This window comes from Equus przewalskii, chromosome 22, assembly GCF_037783145.1.
Source record: "Equus przewalskii isolate Varuska chromosome 22, EquPr2, whole genome shotgun sequence".
Taxonomy (NCBI): domain Eukaryota; kingdom Metazoa; phylum Chordata; class Mammalia; order Perissodactyla; family Equidae; genus Equus; species Equus przewalskii.
Genome location: NC_091852.1, coordinates 5,741,143 through 5,767,259, shown reverse-complemented (window position 1 = coordinate 5,767,259; position 26,117 = coordinate 5,741,143). Strand labels below are relative to the sequence as shown.

Genomic DNA, 26,117 nt, shown 5'->3' with positions numbered 1-26,117 from the left:
ACCATAGAGAAACCTTTGGTCTGTCTAGAAAGCCCTGATTGTCTTTCAGATACTGACGTTGACAACTCTTTGTTAGAAGGACTCCAGCCCTTGAATATTACTAAGGGCTCAACTAAACTATTCACTGCTGTTTTATAAGCTTTGGAGGTGGTAGCTGTTTTTGGTTATCGGATCTTAACTGTCTCTGCCTCATGCAGTACTCATGGATGGCCATCTCTCATACTTGGGTGATTATCTGTGTTGTGATTTCCATGTCTTCTATCCCCTCTGATCTGCTGCCTGAAACTAGGGCATCTTCATCCCAGTTTCTTTCAGATGACTTACCCAAGACAAGTTATATGTTAACAATTGGAATGCTCAGGGAACTTAGTCACCTTTGTTTTGATTTTCTGGTGTTTCTTATGTGTATGGTATTCACGATCAACTTTAAACCTATTTTTATTGAAGTATAGTACAGAAGAATGCACACGTATACATGTATAGCTCTGTATATTAACACAAAGGTCAAGTAGAATATTACCATCCACTCAGAAGTCACCTTGTGATCCTTTACAGTCACCACCTCTTCCCAAGGGGAACCATTATTCTCACTTTTGGCATCATGGATTTTGCCCCCTTTCTTTTTTTAACTTTATATAAATGAAATCAACACTGTTTTATCTTAATTTGTGCTTGGCTTTTTTTTGCTCTACATTGAGGGATCCATGATGACGTGGCTGTAGTCCATTTGTAGTCATTGTATGTAATATTTTATTAATGGAATATACTACAGTTTGTTCTACAGTTGAGCATTTGGGGTTTTTAAAAAAGTTTTTGGGTAATAACAAAGAATACTGATTTTACTTCCTTGAACATGTCTTTTGGTGTACTTATGGGCACAATTTGTTAGATAAAATCCCAAAAGTGGAATTGTTGAGTCATCAGGTAAGTATATATTCAGCTGCTCCTGCAAAATATTTTTCCAGAATATACCAGTTATACTTCTACTTGTAATGTATGTGGGTTCCAGTTCCTCCAGTCGAACCATTCAGTGGATGTATTACTGGTTTTAATTCGAAGTTACCTGGTTATTAATTAATTAAAGTGAGCACCTTCCCTGTGTTTATTGACCATTTAAATTTTGTTTTTGGGAATTTCTTGTTTGTCTCGACCCTTTTTCATTGGTGTTGTGTCTTTCTTGGTGATTTGTAAGCCTTCTATATAAAATCCAGATTTGAGCTCTCTGTTGTTTATTTGGTGTTACAGATAATTTCTCTCTGTTGCTTATCTTTTTACTCTGTTAACGATAGTTCAATTTATTGTGCCTTCTTTTTGTGTTTACATCTTTTTGTGTCCCCCTTAGGAAATCTTTTCCAGTTCAGCTAACATTATTGATTTATCTTTTTGGTGCTGTTTAATTGCATGATATTGTTTAATTTGCAGGTAGTCGGAGTACATATTTGGAATGATTGTAACTTTTTGAAATATGTTGACTTGCTTTATGGCCCAGCATATGGTCTAATTTTGTAAATGTAGTTACATAGAATGCTTATTCTGCAGTGATTGGGTCCAGTGTTCTGTACGTGCCAGTTAGGTCATTTGTGAATTATATTGTTGAAATCTTTTATATACTAACTTATTTTTGCCTGTTTTATTCATCAGTTACTGAGATAAATGTTGAAATATCTTACTGTATTTTTGGATTTGTCTGGTTTTCTCTAGTTTTATTTAGTTTTTGCTTTATACATTTTGAAGTTGTATTATGTATACACACATTTAAAGTTTTATCTTATTGTGAATTGAAGACTTTATAAAGTTGAAATGTAGTTGCTTTTGTACTGAAGTCTGCTTTGTTGATTAGAATTAGCCTCACCAACATTCTCTGGTTAATTTTTGCATGAACTGTCTTTACTTGTTCTTTTTATTTTCAACTTTTCTTTTTCTCTGTAGTTTGTGTATTTTTTAAGCACAATGAAGTTGGATTTTTAAATCCAGTCTGACAGTGTTTGTCTTTTTAACTTATAGTCTGTTGTGTAATCATTGATATTTTTGGTTTACATTTACTGTTATATTGTTTGATTTCTATTTTTTGTGTCTATTCTGTGGTGCTTTTTTCCTTTCTTTTGGATTATTTTATATTATTCCAGTTGCCTTCTTTGTTAGATTGGTACATGTATGCTGTTTTTACTCTTTAGTAGTTAGCCTAGAGATTACCGTATGTATTTTAACTTATCAAAAGTCTAAATTAATAAATGCTTGTGCTTTTTTCCAGTTAATGCAAGCACCTAAGAACAGTTGAACTCCATTTACACACCCGTGGACTAGACTTGACTTCCTTTCTTATAATACAAGACATTATTATTACTGCTTTAGAAAGTCAGTATTCATTTTGATTTACCTAGGTATATATCCTTTCCATTTTGTATTTCTTCATCTAGGATCATTTTATTCTGAGGACCACATGAACATTTCCTGTAGGCTATATGTGCTAGGTTACAAATTCTATCCATTTTTTTTTATTGAGTTAATGATAGGTTACAGCCTTGTGAAATTTCAGTTGTACATTATTGTCTGTCAGTTGTGTTGTAGGTGCACCCCTTCACCCTTTGTGCCCACACCCCACCCCCCCATTCCTGTGGTGGACACTAGTCTGTTCTCTTTGTCCACAGGTTTAAATTCCTCATATGAGTGGAGTCATACAGAGATTGTCCTTTTCTATCTGGCTTTTTTCACTTAACATAATTCCCTCAAGGTCCATCCATGTTGTTGTAAATGGGACGATTTTGTTCTTTTTTACGGCCGAGTAGTATTCCATTGTGTATATATACACCACATCATCTTCATCGAGTCATCTGTTGATGGGCACTTAGGTTGCTTCCACATCTTGGTGATTGTAAATAATGCTGCAGTAAACATTGGGGTGCATAGGACTTTTGAAATTGCTGACTTCAAGCTCTCTGGATAGATACCCAGTAGTGGAATAGCTGGATCATATGGTAGTTCTATTTTTAACTTTTTGAAGAATCTCCATGCTGTTTTCCATAGTGGCTGCACCAGTTTGCATTCCCACCAGCAGTGTATGAGGGTTCCTTTTTCTCCACAACCTCTCCAACGTTTGTTAGTATTTGTTATAGTTATTTTTGTCATTCTAATAGGTGTCAGGTGATATCTTAGTGTAGTTTTGATTTGCATCTCCCTGATGATCAGGGATGATGAACATCTTTTCATGTGCCTATTGACCATCCGTATATCTTCTTTGGAGAAATGTCTGTTCATGTCTCCTGCCCGTTTTTTGATGGGGTTGTTTAATTTTTTGTTGTTGTGTGAGTTCTTTATATATTATGGATATTAAGCCTTTGTCAGATGTATTACTTGCAAATATTTTTTCCCAGTTACGGGGTTGTTTTTTTTGTTTCAGTCCTGTTTTCCCTTGCCTTGAAGAAGCTCTTTAGTCTGATGAAGTCCCATTTGTTTATTCTTTCTATTGTGTCCCTTGTCTGAGAAGACATGGTGTCCGAAAAGATCCTTTTAATACTGATGTCAAAGAGTGTACTACCTACATTTTGTTCTAGAAGCCTTATGGTTTCAGGTCTCAGCTTTAGGTCTTTGTTCCATTTTGAGTTTATTTTGGTGAATGGTGAAAAAGAATGGTCAATTTTCATTGTTTTACATGTGGCTTTCCAGTTTTCCCAGCACCGTTTGTTGAAAAGACTTTCTTTTCTCGATTGAATGCCCTCAGCTCCTTTGTCGAACATTAGGTGTCCATAGATGTGTGGTTTTATTTCTGGGCTTTCAATTCTGTTCCATTGATCTGTGCACCTGTTTTTGTAGCAGTACCATGCTGTTTTGATTATTGTAGCTTTGTAGTATGTTTTGAAGTCAGGGATAGTGATGCTTCCAGCTGTGTTCTTTTTTCTCAGGATTACTTTAGCAATTCGGGGTCTTTTGTTGCCCCATATGAGTTTTAGGATTCTTTGTTCTAATTCTGTAAAGAATGTCTTTGGGATTCTGATTGGGATGGCGTTGAATCTGTAGATTGCTTTAGGCAGTATGGACATTTTAACTATGTTTATTCTTCCAATCCATGTGCATGGAATGTCTTTCCATCTCTTTATGTCGTCATCCTTTTCTTTCAGAAAAGCTTTGTAATTTTCATTGTATAGGTCTTTCACTTCCTTAGTTAAATTCACCCTGAGGTATTTTATTCTTTTTGTTGCGATTCTGAATGGTATTATGTTCTTGAGTTCTTTTTCTGTTAGTTCATTATTAGAGTATAGAAATGCTACCGGTTTATGCAAATTGATTTTATACCCTGCAACTTTGCTGTAGTTGTTGATTACTTCTGAAAGTTTTCCAATGGATTCTTTGGGGTTTTCTATATATAAGATCATGTCATCTGCAAACAGCGAGAGTTTCACTTCTTCCCCCCCATTTGGATTCCTTTTATTCATTTTTCTTGCCTGATTGCTCTGGCCAGGACCTCCAGAACTATGTTAAATAAGAGTGGTGATAGAGGGCATCCTTGTCTTGTTCCTGTTCTCAGGGGGATGGCGCTCAGTTTTTGCCCATTGAGAATGATGTTGGCTGTGGGTTTGTCATATATGGTCTTTATTATGTTGACATAGTTCCCTTCTATCCCCATTTTGTTCAGAGTTTTTATCATAAATGGCTGCTGGATCTTGTCAAATGCTTTCTCTGCATCTATTGAGATGATCATGTGGTTTTTATTTCTCAGTTTGTTGATGTGGTGTGTCACGTTGATTTGTGGATGTTGAACCATCCCTGTGTCCCTGGTATGAATCTCACTTGATCATGATGTATGATCCTTTTGATGAATTGCTGTATTCGGGTTGCCAAAATTTTGTTGAGAATTTTTGCATCTATGTTCATCAGTGATATTGGCCTGTAGTTCTCTTTTTTCGTGGTGTCCTTGTCAGGTTTTGGTATCAGCGTGATGTTGGCTTCGTAGAATGTGTTAGGAAGTGTTCCATCCTCCCTAATTTTTTGGAATAGCTTGAAAAGGATAGGTATTAAATCCTCTCTGAAAGTTTGGTAGAATTCCCCAGGAAAGCCATCTGGTCCTGGAGTTTTATTCTTTGGGATGCTTTTGATGGCTGTTTCAATCTCTCTCCTTGTGATTGGTCTGTTCAAATTGTCTGTTTCTTCTTGAGTGAGCTTTGGGAGATTGTAGGAGTCCAGGAATTTATTCATTTCTTCTAGGTTATCCATTTTGCTGGCATATAGTTTTTCGTAGTATTCTCTTATAATCCGTTGTATTTGTGCGGAGTCTGTTGTTATTTCTCCTCTTTCATTTCTGATGTTATTTATGGGAGCTTTGTCTCTTTTTTCTTTGTAAGTCTGGCTAGGGGTTTGTCAATTTTATTTATCTTATGCAAGAACCAGCTCTTTGTTTCCTTGATCCTTTCTACTGCCTTTTTTGTTTCAATAGCATTTGTTTCTGCTGTGATTTTTATTATTTCTCTCCTTCTGCTGATTTTGGACTTTGTTTGTTGTTCCTTCTCTAATTCAGTTAGGTGTAGTTTAAGATTGCTGATTTGGGGTTTTTCTTGTTGGTTAAGATGTGTCTGAATGGCGATGAATTTTCCTCTTAATACAGCTTTTGCTGCCTCCCATATGAGTTGGTATGGCGTGTTATCATTTTCATTTGCCTCCAGGTACTTTTTGATTTCCTCCTTAATTTCTTCAGTGATCCATTGCTTGTTCAATAGCGTATTGTTTAGTCTCCACATCCTTGTGCCTTTCTCAGCTTTTTTCTTGTAATTTCTAGCTTTATAGCATTATGATCGGAGAAGATGCTTGTTATTATTTCAATCTTTTTAAATTTGTAGAGGCTTGCCTTGTTTCCCAACATATGGTCTATCCTTGAGAATGTTCCATGCGTGCTTGAGAAGAATGTGTATTCTGCTGTTTTTGGATGGAGTGTTCTATATATGTCTATGAAGTCCAAGTGTTTTAGCTTTTTGTTCAGCTCCACTGTTTCTTTGTTGATTTTCTGTCTGGATGATCTGTCCATTGATGTGAGTGGGGTGTTGAGGTCCCCTACTATTATTGTGTTATTTTTGATATCTTTTAGGTTTGTTAATAGTTGGTTTATGAACTTTGGTGCTCCTGTGTTGGGTGCGTAGATATTTATAAGCATTATTTCTTCTTGATGTAAGTGTCCCTTTGATCATTACGTATTGGCCCTCTGTGTCTCTCTTTACCTGCCTTATCTTGAAGTCTGTTTTGTCTGATGCAATTACTGCAACACCTGCTTTCTTTTGTTTGCTATTAGCTTGGAGTACTGTCTTCCACCACTTCACTCTGAGCCCGTGTTTGTCCTTGGAGCTGAGGTGTGCTTCCTGGAGGCAACAAATTGTTGGATCTTGTTCTTTAATCCATTTTGCCACTCTGTGTCTTTTTATTGGAGGGTTCAGTCCGTTTACATTGAGGGTGAGTATTGATGTATGAGGGCTTAATGCTGTCATTCTGTTGCTCGTTTTCCGGTTTTCCTGCATTTCCTTTGTTTCTTATCCTGTGTGTCTTAGCCTACCCATGGACTTCTACAATTTCTTATGCTGGGTTTCTTAGATTTTTTTCCTCATTTATGTTCTGTGTCTCTGTTCTGTTTTTTAGTTTAGTGGTTACCCTGAAGTTTGCATTCAGAATCTCGTGTGTAACATAGTCCATTTTCTGGTGGTCTCTTACTTACTTAGCCTACACTGTTTCAGTCCCTTTCCGCCTCCCCTCCTAAATTATTATTTTCATCTCTTATTCCAACTTGTGTTGTGAGTTTGTGGTTAGGGTGATAAGACTGTCTTTGCTTTTGTGATTTCCGTCCTTTTATCCTAATGCTGTAGTTGAATATTTGCTATCCTATTCCGATTCTGTCTGTCTCCCTACTCTGTGCTTTGTGACCCCGTACTCCCTTTTTTTCTTTTTTCAGGTATGAGAGCCTTCTTGAGGATATCTTGTAGTGGAGGTCGTGTGACTACAAAGTCCCTCAGGTTTTGTTTGGAAAAGATTTAATTTCTCCCTCATATTTGAAGGATAGTTTTGCTCGATAGAGTATTCTTGGCTGAAGATTTTTATCGTTTAAAGTTTTGAATATGTTACTCCAATCTCTCCTAGCTTGTAAGGTTTCTGTTTTTTGTTATTGAGTTCATAATAGTTTGCATCATCGTGAAATTTCAGTTTTACAGTTTTTCTTGTCTGTCATCACATATGTGCTCCCCTTCACTCTCTGTGCTCACCCCCTTCCACTGGTAACCACTGAAGTGTTTTCTTTGTCCATGTGTTTGTTTATATTTCACATGTGAGTGAAATCATATGGTGTTTGTCTTTGTCAGTCTGGCTTATTTTGCTTAGCATGATTCCCTCCAGATCCGTCCATGTTGTTGCAAATGAGATGGTTTTGTCTTTTTTTATGGCTGAGTACTATTCCATTGTGTATGTATACCGCATCTTCTTTATCCAATCATCAGTCAGTGGGCACTTGGATTGGTTCCACATCTTGGCTATTGTGAATAGTGCTGTAGTGAACATAGGGGTACATATGTTACTTTGAATTGTTGATTTCAAGTTGTTTGGGTAGATACCCAGTAGTGGGATAGCTGGATCATACACTATTTCTATTTTTAGGTTTTGAGAAATCTCCATACTGTTTTCCATAGTGGCTGCACCAGTTTCCATTCCCACCAGCAGTGTTTGAGGTTTCCCTTTTCTCCACACCCTCTCCAACATTTGTTATTTTTAGTCTTAGTGATTATTGCCATTTTAATGGGTGGAAGGTGATATCCTACTCTCGTTTTGATTTGCATTTCCCTGATGATTAGTGATGTTGAACATCTTTTCATGTGTTTATTGGCAATCTATATATCTTCTTTGGGAAAATGTCTGTTCATGTTCTTGGCTCATGTTTTGATTGGACTAACTGGCTTTTTGTTGTTGAGTTGTGTGAGTTCCTTTTATATTATGGAGATTAACCCCTGTTGGATATATGATTTGTAGATATTTTCTCCCTATTGGTGGGTTGTCTTTTTGTTTTGATCCTAGTTTCTTTTGCCTTGCAGAAGCTCTCTAGTCTGATGAATTCCCACCTGTTTATTTTTTCTTTTGTTTCCATTGTCTGTGAAGACATGGTATTTGAAAAGACCCTTTTAAGTTCGATGTCAAGGAGTGTACTACCTGTGTGATCTTTCAGGAGTTGTATGGTTTCAGGAGTTATCTTCAAATCTTTGATCCATTTTGAGTTTGTTTTTGTGTCTGGCATAAGATAATGGTCTATTTTCATTCTTCTGGAAGTGGTTGTCCAGATTTCCGAACACCGTTTATTGAAAAGACTATTTTTTGTCCACTGTATGTTCTTGGTACCTTTCTCAAAGATTAGCTGTCCATAGATGTGCGGTTTTATTTCTAGGTTTTCATTTCTGTTCTGTGTGCCTGTTATTTTACCAGTGCCATGCTGTTTTGATTACTATGGCTTCGTAGTGTGTTTTGAAGTCAGGGATTGTGATGCCTCCAGCCTTGTTCGTTTTTCTCACTATTTCTTTAGCAATTTGGGTTCTTCAGTTGCACCATATGAATTTTAGGATTCTTTGCTTTATTTCCGTGAAGAATGTCATTGTCATTCTGACGGGGATTGTGTTGAATCTGTAGATTGCTTTTGGTAGTAGGGACGTTTTAACTATGTTTATTCTTTGAGTCCATGTGCATGGACTCTCTTTACGTCTCTTTATGTCATCAACTATTTCTTTCAGTAATGTCTTATAGTTTTCATTGTATAAATCCTTCACCTCCTTGGTTAAGTTTATTTCTAGATGTTTTATTGTTTTTGTTGCTATTGTGAATGGTATTGTAATTCCATACAAGATTCCATTACAATTGTAGTATCTGTACAAAAATACAATTGTATTCTTGAGTCCTTTTTCTATAAATTTGTTATTGGAGTATAGAAATGGAAGTGATTTCTGTAAGTTGATTTTGTACCCTGTAACTTTGCTGTAGTTGTTAATTATTTCTAATAGTTTTCTGATGGATTCTTTAGGGTTTTCTGTATAAGATCATGTCTGCAAACAGCAAGAGTTTCACTTCTTGACTGCCTATTTGGATTTCATTTCTTTCTCTTGCTTAATTGCTCTGACCAAAATCTCCAGTACTATGTTGAATAAGAGTGGTGATAGTGGGCATCCTTGTCTTGTTCCTCTTCTCAGAGGGGTGGCATTCAGTTTTCCCCCATTGAGGGTGAAGTTTGCTGTAGGTTTGTCATATATGGCTTTTGTTATGTTGAGGTAATTTTCTTCTGTCCCGGTTTTGTTAAAAGTTTTTATCATAAATGGCTGTTGGCTCTTGTCAAATGCTTTCTCTGCATCTATTGAGATGATCATGTGGTTTTTATTTCTCATTTTGTTAATGTGGTGTATCACATTGATTGATTTGTGGATGTTGAAGCATCCCTGTATCCATGGTGTAAATCCCACTTGATCGTGATGTATGATCTTTTTGATGTATTGGTGTATTCCGGTTGCCGATATTTTGTTGAGGATTTTTGCATCTATGTTCATCAGCGATATAGGCCTATAGTTTTCCTTTTTTTGTGTTGTCCTTGTCAGGCTTTGGTATCAGAGTGATGTTGGCCTCATAGAATGTATTAGGAAGTGTTCCATCTTCCCTAGTTTTTTGGAATAGCTTGAGAAGGATAGGTATTAAATTCTCTCTGAAGGTTTGGCAGAACTCTCCAGGGAAGCTGTCTGGTCTTGGGCATTTGTTTTTTGGGATGCTTTTGATTACTGTTTCAATCTCTTTACTTGTGATCAGTCTATTTAGATTATCTACTTTTTGGTTCAGCTTTTGGAGGTTATAAGAGCCTAAGAATTAATCCGTTTCCTCTAGATTGTCCATTTTGTTGGTATATAGCTTTTCATAGTATACTCTTATAATCCATTGTATTTCTGTGGTATCTGTTGTTGTTTCTCCTCTTTCATTTCTAATTTTATTTATCTGAACTTTCTTTCCTTTTTTCTTTGTAAGTCTGGCTAAGCGTTTGTAAGTTTTGTCTTCTCAGAGAACCAGCTCTTTGTTTCATTGATCCTTTCTGCTTCCTTTTTTGTTTCAATAGCACTTATTTCTGCTCTGATTTTTGTTATTTCTCTCCTTCTGCTGAGTTTGGGCTTTTTTCTTTTTGTAATTCAGTTAGGTGTAGTCTGAGATTGCTTATTTGGGATTTTTCTTGTTTGTTAAAGTGAGCCTGTATTGTGATGAATTTCCGTCTTGATATGGCTTTTGCCGTATCCCATATGAGTTGGTATGGTATGTTTTCATTTTCGTTTGTCTCTAGGTGATTTTTGATTTCTCCTTTAATTTCTTCAATGATCCATTGGTGGTTCAATAGCATCTTGTTTAATCTCCACATCTTGGTCCCTTTCCCAGTTTTTTCTTGTAATTAATTTGTCTTCATAGTATTGTGATCGGAAAAGATGCTTGTTATTATTTCAATCTTAAACTTAGTGAGGCCTACCTTGTTTCCAAACATATGGTCTGTCCTTGAGAATGTTCCGTGTGCACTTGAGAAGAATGTGTATTCTGCTGCTTTTGGGTTCAGTGTTCTATATATGTCTATTAAGTCCAACTGGTCTAGCTGTTCATTTAATTCCACTGTTTCCTTGTTGATTTTCTACCTGGATGATCTCTCCATTGATGTGAGTGGAGTGTTGAGGTCCCCTTATTATTGTGTTATTGTTAATATATTCTTTTAGGTTTGTTAACAGTTGCTTTATGTACTTTGGTGGTCCTGGGTTGAGTGCATAGATATGTATAAGTGTTATGTCTTTTTGGTGGAGTCTCTTTATTCATCATATACTGCCCTTCTCTGTCTCTTTGCCTTTCTTATCTTGAAGTCTGTTTTGTCTGCTGTAAGTGTTGTGACACGGGCTTTCTTTTGTTCGCCATTAGCTTGGAGTATCGTCTTCCATCCCTTCACTCTGACCCTGTGTTTGTTGGAGCTGAGATTTATTTCCTGGAGGCAGCATATTGTTGGGTCTTGTTCTTTAATCCATCTCACCACTCTGTGTCTTTTTATTGGAGAACTCAATCCATTTATGTTTAGGGTAATATCGATATACGATGTCTTAATGCTGTCATTTTATCGCTCATTTTCCAGTTCTCCTGCATTTCCTTTGTTTCTTGTCCTCTGTATTTTGGTCTGCCAATTGAGTTATGTAGTTTTTTATGTTGTGTTTTTTGTTTTCTCCTAGTTTATTAATTGTGTCTGTTCTACTTTTTTGTTGAGTGGTTACCATGAGGTTTGTATTCAGAATCTGGTAGAATACGATAGTCCATTTTCTGATGGCGTCTTATTTCCTTAGACTAAACTAATTCTCTTCTTTTCCTCTTCCCATCCTAAGTTGTTTTTCTCATATCTGATTCCGTCTTGTGTTGTCCAGTTGTGGTAAAAATGACAAGATAATATTTATTTTTAGTGTTTTCCTTCCCTTTATCGCTCATGCTGTACTTGAGTATTTGCTAACCTGTTCTGATGTATAGCTACAGTTTTCTGATTTTGTCTACCTATTTATTTCCTTAGTCCATGCTTTGTATCCCCTTTCTCCTTTTTTTTTCATGACTATGAACTCCCTTAGCTTTTGTTCATCTGGTAAAGTTTTTATTTCTTCATCATATCTGAAGGATATTTTAGCAGGATAGAGTATTCTTTTCTTTTTTCTTTTTTTTTTTAAAGATTGGCACCTGAGCTAACAACTGTTGCCAATCTTTTTTTTTTCCCCTACTTTTTCTTCCCCCAGATATCCCCAGTACATAGTTGTATGTTTTAGATGTGGGTCCTTCTAGTTGTGGCATGTGGGATGCCGCTTCAGCATGGTCTGATGAGCAATGTCATGTCCGCCCCCAGGATCCAAACTGGTGAAACCCTGGGCCAGCAAAGCAGAGCCTGTGAACTTAACCACTTGGCCACAGGGCTGGCCCCTGGATAGAGTATTGTTGGTTGGAAGTATTTGTCCTTCAAAGATTTGAATATGTCATTCCAGTGTCTCCTAGCCTGTAAGGTTTCTGCAGAGATATCTTTTGAAAGCCTGATGGGGTTCCTTTGTAGGTTATTTTCTTCTGCCTTGCTGTCTTTAGTATTTTTCCTTTGTCATTCACTTTTGTCAGTATCATTACTATATATGCTTTGCAGTAGGTCTTTTTAAAATTGACATATTTAGGAGATCTGATAGCTTTTTCCACATGGAGTTTCATCTCATTCCCCAGGTGTGGGAAGTTCTCTGCTATTTCTTTGAGCAAGCTTTCTGCTCCATTCTCCTTTTCTTCTCCCTCTGGAATACCTACCGTTCTTATGTTGCATTTCCTACTTGAGTCAGATATTTTTCAGAGACCTCTTTCATTTCTTTTTAGTCTTAATTCTCTGCACTCCTCTATCTGGAGCATTCCAACATGTGTATCCTTGATTATGCTGATTTGCTCCTCTATGATGTCCACTCAAGCATTCAGGGAATCCATATTTTGTTTAGTCTTATATATTGTGTCTTTCCTCTCCAACATTTCTGATTGGTTCTTCTTTATAGTTTCAATCTCCTTTGTGAAGGAGCTCCTGAACTTATTGAATTGTTTCTCTACGTTCTCTTTTTAACTCGTTGAGTTTTTTGATGATAGCTATTTTGAATTCCCTGTTATTTAGATTACATATTTCTGTGTTCTCAGGACTGATTTCTGCTTGTCATTTTCTCTCTTGTCTGAAGATTTAATACAAGTGCTTTTGCTCTTTTTTTTCTTTGAGGAATTAGCCCTGACCTAACATCTGCCAATCCTCCTCTTTTTTGCTGAGGAAGACTGGCTCTGTGCGAACATCTGTGTGTATGTTCCTCTACTTTATATGTGTGATGCCTGTCACAGCAAGGCTTGACAAGCTGTGCGTAGGTCCACACCTGGGATCCAAGCCAGTGAACCCTGGGCTGCCGAAGTGGAATGTGCCAACTTAACTGCTGCGCCGTCGGTTGGCCCCAGATATTTAATATAATTTTTGACGCTGCTAGAGGGCATGGCTCTGTGTTTGTGCATTGTGGTATTATTTGGCTGCAGTTACCACCTATTGCCACTGGGTGCTAGTCAAGAGCAGCGTATTTTGAGCCGTTTGCATTCTGCCATGATCTCAGGCACTGGACCTGGTGCTGGGCATGTCGGGGGGGAAGGGGCACTTTTTTCTGTGTGCTCTTGGGTTTTCTTGCTCTGCCCTTGCTGTCTGCTCCCTTGGGATGTTGACCTGATGAGGTTACCCATGGGTTAGCTTTCACCTTGGTAGGGGCTTTCCCCTATGTTGTGAGGGCCCTTGGGGATCTTTGATGTTGCTGCAAAGGAACATCTCCTCCTCTGTTCCTTCCCTCTTGGAGGCCGCCCATGTTCTGGGATGACAGTCTTTTGGGGATGGAGTGAAGTTTTCTCTTAGCCCCTTCCACTTCCTCCCAAGGGGGCTCTAGCCTCTCCACCCTGCATTGTATGGCTGCGTGGGTCTCTCCGACGTCTTTTGTGTTGTGTTTGGATGTCCTCTGTTGGAGTATGAATGTCTCTTTCATTGTATGTTGGAGGGGAGAGATTACCAGGAAAGCTCATTCATGACAGCTATTTTGAATTCTGTATCAGTTAGATTTCACTCATTCATGACTTTAAATTTGGTTTCTGGAGAATTGTCATTTTCTTTTTGTGATACTTTGTTACTGTGGTTTTTCACAGTGCTTGAGGAGTTGTTCCTTTGTCAACGTTTTTGTAGTAGTCAACACCTTTCTCATTTAGATAATGCTTTGTTTACTTTGTTTCTGAGCTGCTCCTGGTTGTATTTGAGAGTTTGTCCTTTCCACTCTCCACTGTCTCTGCCAGAGGGGTGATTAGTGCTCTGGTTGTGCTCTTTGTGCCTTTGAGATTGCTGGTGTCTTTGCTGCTGACAGTGTCACTGCAGTTGTGGGTGTTGCCACCGGTGTTACTGGGCTGACAAGCACCTCTGCTGGTTCTGTGATCTCCTGGGTCACGGATTCCCAGCTGTGGCGTGGGAGGGGGAGGTTGACTTGTGAGCCAGGATCATGGGCACCTCTGCCTTATTTGGGTTTGTTTGATGTGCAGGTGCTGCTGCTGTCGGTGGGGAGGCTGGAGTTGTGGGTGCTGCTCCTGCATGTATCTCCAGTGCTGCTGCTCCTGGGTTTCCTGGGGGTGGTGTCACTGCCACTGCTGAGGTTCCTGGAATCTCTGGTCTCAGGCACTGCTGCTGCTGCCTGGGGCACCGGGGTCTTGTATGCAGCCCCTCGTTCCTGGGAGGGCCAGTGTTGGAGGCAGTGCCTCTGCAGGAGATGGAGAGAGCTAGGTTGTGGGTACCTTCTTCATCCTGGAGTCTCTGGCCTCGGGCACCTGGTGGTTCCTGTAGGCTCAGACTATGGGTGTTACCACCACTGCTAGGGGAAAGGGACAGGCAGAGTTGTGTCAGTGCGATTCCTGGAACCTCAGGTCAGAGGCACCACCACCACTGCTGGAGGTTAGCAGGGTGTTGGGTGAAGCCCCTGCTGCTGGAAGGGCTGGGGTTGTAGGTGCCATTGCTGAGGGTGCAGGAGGAGGCTTGTTTGCAGGGGCTACCTGAGTTCCTGGGGCCTCTGTTCACGGGCGTTACCACAGCTCCTGGAGCCTTGGGTTTTGCAGTCTGGTGCTGCTGCTCCCCTGGTTCCATCCCCTCCACAAGATCTAGTCCACCCACCTTCAGATGTGAAGCTGTATGGATCTATCAGGCTTTCTGGTGTGTTGTGCAGAGAATTTTCTGTTGGCCTATGGATGTCCTACTGGTTGTAACTTAGAGAGGAGAGACTAAGGGAGCACCTTACTCTGACATGCTGCTGACATCACCTCAAAATTTGATTTTAAAGTGGGATGCACATAAGGCTCATACAGCGCAAGGGATTGATAAATGTCTTTTTTTTTTTAATCTTATTTTTCACTAAGTATGCCATTGTTTCTTTTTCCTGCCTTGTTACATTAGCTGGGACTTTGAAGAGGACATCAAATAGAGTGGTGAGAGAGGACATCCTTGCTTTGTTCCTGATCTTAAAGGAAAAGCATTCAGTTGTTCACCATTAACTATGATTTTAAGTGTAGATACTTTGTAGGTGCACTTTATCAGGTCAAGGCAGTTCCCTTTTATTCCTAATTTGCTGAGAGTTTTGTCATGTATGAATGCTGTCAAATGCTTTTTTACTATTGGTTGATAAGAGTGTGTGGTTTTCTTCTTTTGTCTGTTAATATATTGAGTTAAATTGATTTTTAGATGTGGACTTAGGTTCACATTTCCAGGATAAACCCCACTGGGTCATTAAGAATTATTGTTTCTAAATTGCTGGATTTGATTTGCTAGAATTTTGTGGAGGATTTCTACATCTGTGTCATGAGAGATGCTGGTCTGTAGTCCTGTGCTTTCTTTTCTGGTTTTGATATCAGGGTGATATCGGCCTCATGAAATGAATTGGGAAGTGTTCCTTCTATTTTCGAAGAGATTGAATGAATTCTGGTAGCTTGAATCTTTCAAGAAATTGGTTCATTCTGTCAGTGTTGTCAAATATTTGCATATAGAGTTTCCTTAATTATCTTTTTAGTATCCGTGAGGTCTGTATTCACCCCCTTCAGTTCCTGATGTTGTTAATTTGTGTCTTCTCTGTTTTTTTCGTGGTCTATCTAGAGGTTTATCAATTTCACTGATATTTTAAAAGATTTTTCTCTTGTTCTGCTTCTGTTTTGTTTTCTGCTCTTATTTTTATCAATTCCTTGTTGGGTCTCATTTGCTCTTTTTCTGGTTTCTAAAGGTTGAAACTTAGGTTACTGATTTGTGACCTTTTTTCTTTTTAAATCTAAAGCTTTATGCTATAAGTTTCTCTAGACATTGCTTTAGCTGCATCTCACAAATTTGGATATATTGTAGGTTCATTTTTGTCAGTTGAAAATATTTTCTGATTTCTCCTCAAGACTACTTCTTTGACCCATGAATTATTTAGATGTATTTTGGTAACTTGGAGATTTTCCACATATCTTTCTGTTGTCGATTTCCAGTGTAATTCTATTATTGTCAAGGAGTGTCTTTTCAATCATTTTAAATTTCCAAGGTCTGTTTTATGACCCAGTTTTATGGTCTTTCTTGGTGAGTGTTCCATGTGTACTTCAAAAAGTTTTGTTTTCGTCTACATGTTCCCCTATGCTTTTTCCCCCTTAGCAATTTATTTGTTGAGGATATTTTGTTGTTGTTGTTGTTGTTGTTGTTGATTTTAGTGGTTGTATCCTTTTGATGCCACCTAATATGTTCTTTTATTGCTCACATTTTGGGGGAAGACTTGTTGTTAGACCTAGATCAATGACTGTTAAACTTTAGCGTGCATCACATTCACCGGGGAGACTTGGTCTGATGTGGGTCCTGAGAATTTGCATTTCTACCATGTTAACCTGGTAATGGTGAATGTTGCTCATCTAGAGACAACACTTTGAGAGGAGCAGCTTTAGGGCAGAGTTTCTCAACCTCCTCTTTCTTGACATTTTGAGTTGGATAATTTGTTGTTTGGGGCTGGCCTGTGCATTGTAGGATGTTTAATAGCTTCTTTGTTCTCTGCCCACCACATGCCAGTGGTACTCACCCCTGTTGTGGTAATCAGAAATGTCTTGAGACATTACTGAATGCTACCCAGGGTGGATAGAGACCCCCACCCACGTTGGGAACCACTATTGTAGGTTGGCTAACTGGGGAAAACTCTTACGTTCATATCTTTAAGTTCTTTTCTTTTAGGCTGTTTGGATTTTTCTTGGAGATACTATATATTTTAATCTTCGTGCCTGGATGATGAAGGCCCAGCTGCCAGCATTCTCTTTGATAGGTATGAGGTGAAGGGGGAAAGGCTTAGCATTCTGGTGTGTCTGTGTTTACTTTAATCTTTTGCTTTTAGTATTGTTTTCCTGCTCTCAAAACATGGCTGGTGTGTTCTTTAGTCCAGAGACCTTCTAGTTCTTTTCCAGAGAGGGGAAAAAGAAATCCTCCAGTCTTTTGTTGAGTTTAGGGAGGGGCAGTTGCGTAGTATGCAGTTGAAGGTGTGTCTGCTTCGTAGACTTTCAAATAATTCTTCTTCGTTTAGCCTTTAGGCAACTCTCATCCCCATACTCTGTACCCTCAGCCTCTTCTGGTACCAATATTGAGTATTCTGGGAGTTCTGCCAATTCTGGGGATTGAATTAGGTTTTTACTTTCTGCATTGCCAGTTTTAGGATTCTGTTCTCTTGGGTCTGCAAAATTAATTGACCATGTGTCCCTCTGATCTCCAGCTTCAAAATTTTATTTCGGTTGAGACCAGAAGGTCTCAATTTGTTCTGTCATCTGAGTTTTTGCCTCAAATTTCTTTTTGCAAATCATCTGATAAGAGATTTGTTCTAGAATGTATAATTTGTGCAACCCAATAATAAAAAGATAACACAGTTAAAAAATGAGCAAAGGATCTGAATAAATAGTTCTCCAAAGGTATATAAATAAGCACGTGAAAGGATGTTTAGCATTATTAACTATCAGGGGAATGCAAATCAAAACCACTTGACACCCACTAGTGTGGCCATAATAAAAAAGTCAGATAATAACAAGTATTGGTGAGGATATGGAGAGATTGGAACCCTTATACACTACTTGTAGGAATGTACAATGGTACAGCCACTTAGGATAACACTGATGGTTCCTCAAACAGTTAAACCAGGAGTTACTGTATGGCCCAGTAATTCCACATTCAGGTATATACTCAAGAGAAATGAAAATACATGCTCACACACAAACTTGTACGTGGATGTTTATAGCAGCATTGTTCGTAGTGGCTCAAAGTTGGAAACAATGCAAATATCCGTCAATTGATGAACGAATAAACAAAATGTTGTATGTCTATACAATGGAATATTATTTGGATGTAAAAAGGAGTGAGATGTTGATACATACTACAACACAGATGAACCCTGAAAACGGGCTAAGTGAAAGAAGCCAGTCACAAAGATGGTGTATTATATGATTGCATTTATGTGAAACACCCAGAATAGGCAAATCTGGAGAGACAGAAAGTAGACTAATTGTTTCTTATGGCTTGGAGTGATTGGGGGATAGGGAGGTATAGCTGAAGGGTACTGATTTCTTTTTGAGAAGATGAAAATATTCTAAAATTGACTGTAGTGATGGTTGTACATATCTGTGAATATACTAAAAACCATTGAATTGTACGCCATAAGGGGACAAATTGTATAGTATGTGAGTTATATCGCCATAAAGCATTAAAGAATCTTTTACTGTTGTTTTATTGGGAATTTCAAAGCGTGTAAGAGTAGATAGATGTGTCTTCAATCTAGCATTTTACCTTCAAATCCTAAAATATGTTAAAATGCTATATAATTGTATGTTAGACAAATAATTTATTTTGGAATGGCGTATTAGGGATCAAGGATTCTGAAAAGGATTTCTTAGTTTAAGCTTCCGAAACACGAATCTAGGTTGACTTCATTTTCTAGATGAAATAGAGTGTAGTTAAATCTGGGCAGATTGGTCCTTGAGACCAGAGTTGGGTTTGTATGCTGACCTGGCAGTTTATTAGCTGTGTCACCATGAAAGGAGGGGAACATACTGAACTGCTCTTTGTTTTTCTGTCTGAAATAGAATTAAAAACTATCTACCTTAGAGTCATTGAGGATTAAAAGAGCTGGCGTAGTAGTAGCTACTATTTATTGATCACCAGCTGTGTGCCTGATGCTTGCATTTCACATACATTCTCATTCAGTCCTTATAAAGTCAGGTATTCTGCTGCTCATTACATTCTTATTATTTCTAATAGCTGCCAAAGGGAGAAATGAGATGTCTGATAATAGGAGAATGGTTAAATTATGGATTGGTCTATCTCTCTATATAGAATATTATGCAAATTGTATTTTGCAAAAGTCTTTTTAGTTACTTGGAAATTGCTTAGATAAAAGGGTTATATATCATATATTTTCTAATAAAGAATGGAAAGCTCAGATGGAGAAGCTCCAAAATATTTAGTGCAGTATAACTTTGTGTTGTCTTTATGACTTTTTAAAAACCAATTGCTTACGTTGAGGGTTGTTAACTTGATTATGGAAAATTTCAGTCATATGCAAAGGTAGAGTGTGATGAACTTTCATGACTTCTTATTTTCAACAGCGATTGACATATGGCCTGTCTTGTTTTATTTATATCACTCTACAGTTCCCCTTTCCTCCTCCAGCAAGATTTTGTAAAATCTCGGATATTATTTAATGTGTCTTTCCACTTATTGTGACACCTGAAAATACACCCTCTATTTTCCAAAACACCTCTTTGGTGATAGTGCCATCATGTCTTGAGACCCACTTCTGTAAGGCATTGGGATAGAGGGCTTTAAGATGTGATTCTTTTCTGAATGTGGAGTGATTCCCTGAGGTAGCTTATTAATGTAGACCCTTTGGCTTACCCTGAGGTTTTCCTGACTTGGAGAGTGGAATAAAGCCTAAGCATCCAGGTGATTTTGAAAAAGGCTTGAGAAACGCTGATGTAGCATAGAATCAGTAAGCGCTTTTTTAAAGTCTGATGATTCTTTTCTCTCGTCTGTTTTTGCATGTTATTTTGTTTTTTTGAGGAAGATTAGCCCTGAGCTAACTACTTCCAGTCCTCCTCTTTTTGCTGAGGAAGCCTGGCCCTGAGCTGACATCCGTGCCCATCTTTCTCTACTTTATACGTGGGACACCTACCACAGCATGGCATGCCAAGAGGTGCCATGTCTGCACCCGGGATCCGAACCGGTGAACCCTGGGCTGCCGAGAAGCGGAACGTGTGAACTTAACCGCTGCGCCACTGGGCCAGCCGCTGCATGTTATTCTTGTCCTGGAATACCTTTCTTCAGATTTTCCTGGCTACTGCCTAATCTTTAGTTTTCACTGGAAAGTTTTCCTCTAACTGCCCTCTGTGCTTCTTCTGTACTTTTTGGTTTACTTGACTGACTCTTTCATCAGACTGCTCTCCTTCAGGGAGGGATTTTTGCTTTGTATCTTGGATCTGCATACTACTACTTGTTAATAAACATTAAATGAAATAGATGAGGAGGGACGTCAGTGTAATAGGCCAAAAATAAGAGGTTGGCTGTATATATATTCAACTAGAAAGGTGCAAGACTAGAGATACGAAATCTGAGGAATAGATTACTGTAAACTTGCTAGTAGCTCTGTGTGGCTTGAACTATATTTAGCACCATTGATATAAAAAGAATAAGGATATTGCAAAGAAATGAATTGTTAGGGCTTAGCAAAAGGTTGAATCTAGGATATGTGCACCTATAATAAAACCTTTGAGTTAGAGATGAGTCAAGTGGTAGTACTCATTTCCCACTAAGATCAAGATACTGACACAGAAAACATGCATCTTTATATTTGAATTGTTGCACTATCTGTATTAGGGGGGCTCTTTGAGGTACTACTTCTAGAAACTAGACTGAGTAGTGCTGTTCAAACACCTGTAATGCATGTTTATTTTATTTTTATCTTATTTAGTTCAAGGAAGAAATCTCTAAACGTTTCAAATCACATACTGACCAACTTGTGTTGATATTTGCTGGAAAAATTTTAAAAGATCAAGATACCTTGAGTCAGCATGGAATTCATGATGGACTTACTGTTCACCTTGTCATCAAAACACAAAACAGGTATGTTTTTAGAAGACATATAGCTTTAAACTGAATATTTATATTTTTGTTTAAAAATAAGCAGTTGTGGCTGTCTCATTTATATTTAAATGGATTAAAATTCTATTATTTGAAAAGGAAAAATAAAATCTTAAAAAAATTCAGTTATTTGTTGGTAGCAAGTTTTTTTTTTAATAAACAGTGTGATTCGGTGATGCTAATGCTTACACACTTGAATAAGCAAACTAATGTTTTTACCTATGCATGTTATTTTAGGAAGATTTTTGGACTTAGACAGGAGTGACTCATCTCCTTGGCAAACCACAAATGAGTAATCTTATTTCGTTAAATCTCAAGCACCATCAATTTTTAAGAGGCTTCTTTATTTTTTGTATCATTAAAAAAATACTGCCAGTTAAACTGATACATATTTTTTTCACTTAAAATTTTTATTTTATACTTGGTGAAAGAGCTCCTTTAGACTTACTTGGATATGGTATATTATCATATCACTCTTGTGCATACCTACAAAGAAAATATACCTGAAATAAATGGGTTAAAAGCCTTTCTAACACTACTTCCTGAATCTGATTCTTTTGAATCACCTTTTGGACTTAGTCATCAGTGCCCATATTTTCCTATGTGGAATGAAACTTTGTACTGTCAAGAGTGTCAGTAGTACAGTATTTCTTAAAAGAGTGCTAAAGTATTTTCTCCAAGAGTTTCAAGCCAGTGATGCCCATTCTGCAAATTTTTTTTTTCCCGAGGAAGGTTAGCCCTGAGCTAACATCTGCTGCCAATCCTCTTCCTGAGCTGACATCCGCGCCCATCTTCCTCTATTTTATATGTGCGACGCCTGCCACAGCATGGCTTGCCAAGCAGTGTCAGACTGCACCCGGGATCCAAACTGGCAAACCCCAGGCCGCTGAAGCGGAAAGTGCTAACTTAACCACTGTGCCACCGGGCCAGCCCCCATTCTGCAAATTTTTATGCTAGTTTTTCCCAACAGCAAATATTTGTCTCACTAATACAAAATTCATTCCTCTTGTTCCTGTTTCTTTTCTATATACACAATAACTTATTTTAGTACCAATTAATGCTGTAATCTTTTCTGAAGATACTTTATGTGGTAATTAAACACAGCATGTCTGGTACAACAACGTACTCAGTCACTCAGTTGGAGTCATACAGAAAACATGTGTGCAGGCATGACAATTGATTCTTGGCTTTTAAAAGCAATTTTAAGACGGATCCTGATTTCAGAAATGTTAAAATGAAAAATGTGCATCTTAATAAAAAGCAGTGAGTGAGATTCGAAACTCTTAAGTATCAGATGGAAGGAGTTTCAAATAAAGTCTGTTTTTTTACTTGAGGATAATACTAAGTAATAATCACTTATTACTTGGTATTGATTTCTCAGCCTTCTTTTGGTGAAGTCTTTTTGGTTTTTACTTTTAACAATTTCCAGGGTCTGAGTAAAACTGCCCCGCCCAACCCTCAAGAACTTAGAAGGGAGTAGATGGAAAGTTGCTTATATAGTCAAGCTTTGTGAGTGTGACTGATCATTGATTCTCTTCCGTGAAGGGACCTAGCTCCCTCTCTTACCTGATCAGTATGATTGAAAGTAATGAAATACTTATGTACATTCTACTGGAGGAGGAGAGGCAGTTGAAGTATAGTTGGGACTTAGTAAGATTTTAGTGTTTCTTTATATTTGTGTTCTTAATGCTTAGTCTTCTCAGGGTATTTATTGTATGATAATTTGCATTGGTCTGGAAACTTACTTTATTTCTGGGTATTGGAATTTTGGAGGTTCTTTTAAAAATAATTACCTCCACTGTTTACACCATGACTTAATTATTTTCCCCAGGCCTCAGGATCATTCAGCTCAGCAAACAAATACCAGTGGAAGCGGTGTTACCACATCATCAGCTCCTAATAGTAACTCCACATCCGGTTCTGCCACTAGCAACCCTTTTGGTTTAGGTAAGTGTCTTTAGTCATTTTTGTAGGGATGGAAAAAAAAATCCCTTCCTCCAGGGTAGTTTTGGATAAAATGACAGAATTAAACCTTAAATCGTTTCAACAACGACAAAAACAAAACTTTTATAGAGTGGTTGGGAATACAGATGTGCCTGGTTAGCTTACATTTTACATTTATTAAGTAGGTGAGAAAGTGACACATTGCTTTTTAATCATGAAAAAGATGTAGTGCATGTATACCTGATCTGACCACCACATAATTGAATATGAGGAAGATTAGCTAATTGTTGATCATGAGCTAAACCCCCAAATAGAATTTTCTCATTTGTAAAACAAACTGATCAGACTGCGTTAGTGATTTTTTGATTGTCTTGAACATACAGGAGGGCTGGGGCCTGGGAGCAAGCCCAGTGATTATCTCCCACATCAGCCCAAACCACTTTTCTTGTATCAGTTCTTATAATGAGGTTCTGTGCAAGGTTTTGTTGGGGGAAAAAGTATCCTGAAGCTAACAAAAGTTGAACTAGATAAATGGATTAATGCTTCTTTCAGTTCTTAAGTTGTATGACAAGTATAATACCTTGAAGTGTCTTTTTTTATATGTCTAGTTTTCACATATCAAGGATTACACCTTTTATCCCTTCCAGAAAATTTTTTAGTAATTTAGTTACTAAATTTTATATATTTTTTACTATGCCAACTGTGTTGGAAACTTTTAGGGCATGGTATGGATTAATGTTTTCTTTTTTTAACGTTTGCTGCTCTTACTTTCTAAAATGATATTAGGCTAAATGTGTCTCTTTTGGTTGTGGCAGATGAGTTTTAGATGGCAAAATTATTAACACAAACAATCTAGAGAAATTAGGATGAAATTATTTAGTGTTGAGACTCATGAAAGGTATTGTTGAGGTAGCTCTCTCCCCTCTTTCCTCATTTATAGGCAAAGAAATTGAAGCCCAGAGAGACTGTGAGTTACTTTGTGTGAGGCCCTCCATCTCGCTATAATCCCTTCACTTCTAGTCTCATTCCCTCCCCCTACTATCTCAGTTGCTTTTCTCCATCAGTTATTCCATTTATGCTACATATTCTGCTTTTCTTCTTGATGCCTCTTTTCCTTAAGGTCTATTTCATGTAAAAGCGACAGAATCTCACTACCACCTTTTTTTTGCTTCCTTTCTCAGCAGTCTTTGGAAAAGACACTTTCTGTCCATATTTCCCTTTCACTAAGTTTGCCGTACTCTATTTTTTGCCCCATCACTTTACTTGAAAGTTCCCTTGGTAAGGTCACCACTGACCTCTTAACTTGCCAAATTTAGTGGACACTTTTTAGATTTTAAATCAATCTCTTTTCATGCTTACCAGTCTCTCCTTGCAGTTTTCTTCCTTTAAGTCCGATACTGTTTTTCCCTGATTAATTTTCTCTGTCTCATTTATGGGGGTTTTTTATTCCTCTTCCTTATGTTGGTATTGTGCTTCAGAGTTCTGCCTTGTCTTTCTTTTCTTCTTTTACTGTATTTATTTTTATCCAGTGACATTATCCTCTGTTACTATATCTTGGTGACTCTCAAGTATGTACCTCAAACTACGTCACTTTTGAACTCCATGCCTTGTATTCAATGCTCTTTGGTATTACCTTATGTTCTCTAAGTACTTTAGTCTGTTTGTGTCTCCTGAGAAAGCACAGAAAAGCAAAACAAATGCAAAAACTCATCATCTTGCTCCTCAAACTACTCCCTCTCTCCCACCAGATCTCTTGGTCCATAACCTATTTTCTGTCCTACCCCATGGAGTTATTCTCTGCTACCTCCTTGATGCAAGTGCTCAACTTTTTAAATCTATAATGTTTGCTCTGGGCGATTTCCACAGTATTATTAGAATAAAAACATGTTAACTGACAGTTCTGCTTAAAAACTCTTTCAAGACTCTGCGATTTAGCCCTTGTCTACCTCTCCATTCTCATGTCTTGCCACATCACAACAGTTATATTAGTCAGGATAGTCTACTCTGTGGTAATAAATAACCTCAAACTCAGTGGCCTTATTACCGCGAAACTTAGTTTCTTGCTCCAAAGCTTTCCTTCATGCTACGTATTTTTCATTGGTCAGTGAGGCCCCCGACTACATAGTTCTCAGGGACTCAGGCTAATGGAATTCTGCCATCATGTAGCTGCACCATTTGGGACATGGCAGAAGAGACAATTAAAAAGTCTCATCCTGAACCTTCTATACTTTCACCGGAAGTGACACACATCATTTCTTGCAGTCCTTTGGCCATAACTAGTCACATAGGTCTGTCCAACTGCAAAAGAAATATAAGGCTGCACGTGAAATGTTTGGTGAGCACTGCTATCTGCCATTCGAGTTATACTGAATTTTTTGCAGTTTTAAGAATACATCAATACTCCTATTTATTTCTGGTTCCTGTATATAATGTTTTTTGTACCTAGTATTAAATCTTCCTCCCAGCACTCCCCATTTCTCCTTGCCAACTTATTCATTGTCTAGACTCATTAAGTGTTATCTTGTGGGAAAGCAGCCATCCCAGTTAGGTACTTTATTACCATGATATCCTGTCACTCTCTGTATTGAAGTACTTACTGTGCATTTGTTTTCCTTGTCTGTCTTTCCTGCTAGGTTGAGTCCTGAGGGTAGTACTTGTGTCTTTCTTGTCACCTTATTCCCAATGTGTAGGATAGTCCCTGGCATATATAGCAAGTGCTCAGTAAGTGAGGAATGAATGCATTTGATTGGTTATGTAATTATACAAAGTAAACGTTTTATGATAAGCCCTGAATCATCCTTTTGGATCTCTTATGTTTCTCCATGATTTAATTCCTCCAAAGAGATACCTATTTTCATTTTGTCCTGGCTTTTTCTCTCTGTGATTGGCAGCACCTCTGTTCTAGTTTATAGGTGAATTTTACTTGCTATAAACTTAAACTAGTCTTCTGGAAAGAGATTATTAGAAATGTAAACCAGTGTGTGTATTTTTCGTTTCTTTCTTCTTTTAGTGGGCATATTCTAGGGTGTTTCTCTGACACCAGCCAGTTCTCCACAACATCTGAGTGTCCAGTAGTTACATTGCGACACTACCTACCTGGAGTTAGCGTCAGATCCCACAAGTTAAAGGGCTCAGTCCTTTAAGACTGCCCCTACTTCAGATACCAGCCCAAGTCCCAGGCCACTGTACTTCTGACGAGCAGGCTATAAATTGGGGTTCCTACAACCCCGTCCTCAGGTTTGATAATTTGCTAGAACAGCTCACAGAACTCAAGAAAACACTTTCCTTACATTTACCTGTTTATTATAAAGGATACACCTCAGAAACAGACAAATGGAAGAGAAACATAGGGCAAGGTATAAGGGCTCGGGAGAATGTGGAGCTTCCATGCCCTCTCGGCATGTCACCCTGATAGCACCTAGATGTTTTCACCAACCCAGAAGCT

At 38.0% G+C, this 26,117-nt stretch overlaps 1 protein-coding gene across 2 annotated transcripts in view; it reads left to right on the top strand.

Moving 5' to 3' along the window:
- The window catches only part of UBQLN1 (ubiquilin 1), a 53,542-nt gene that overhangs the window by 11,756 nt on the left and 15,669 nt on the right, over nt 1-26,117 (top strand). For both annotated transcript variants that reach the window (XM_070590827.1, XM_070590826.1), the window contains exons 2-3: nt 20,559-20,710; nt 22,560-22,675. In XM_070590827.1, the coding sequence (XP_070446928.1) occupies nt 20,559-20,710; nt 22,560-22,675 (268 nt within the window). The remainder of the gene's footprint in view (nt 1-20,558; nt 20,711-22,559; nt 22,676-26,117) is intronic.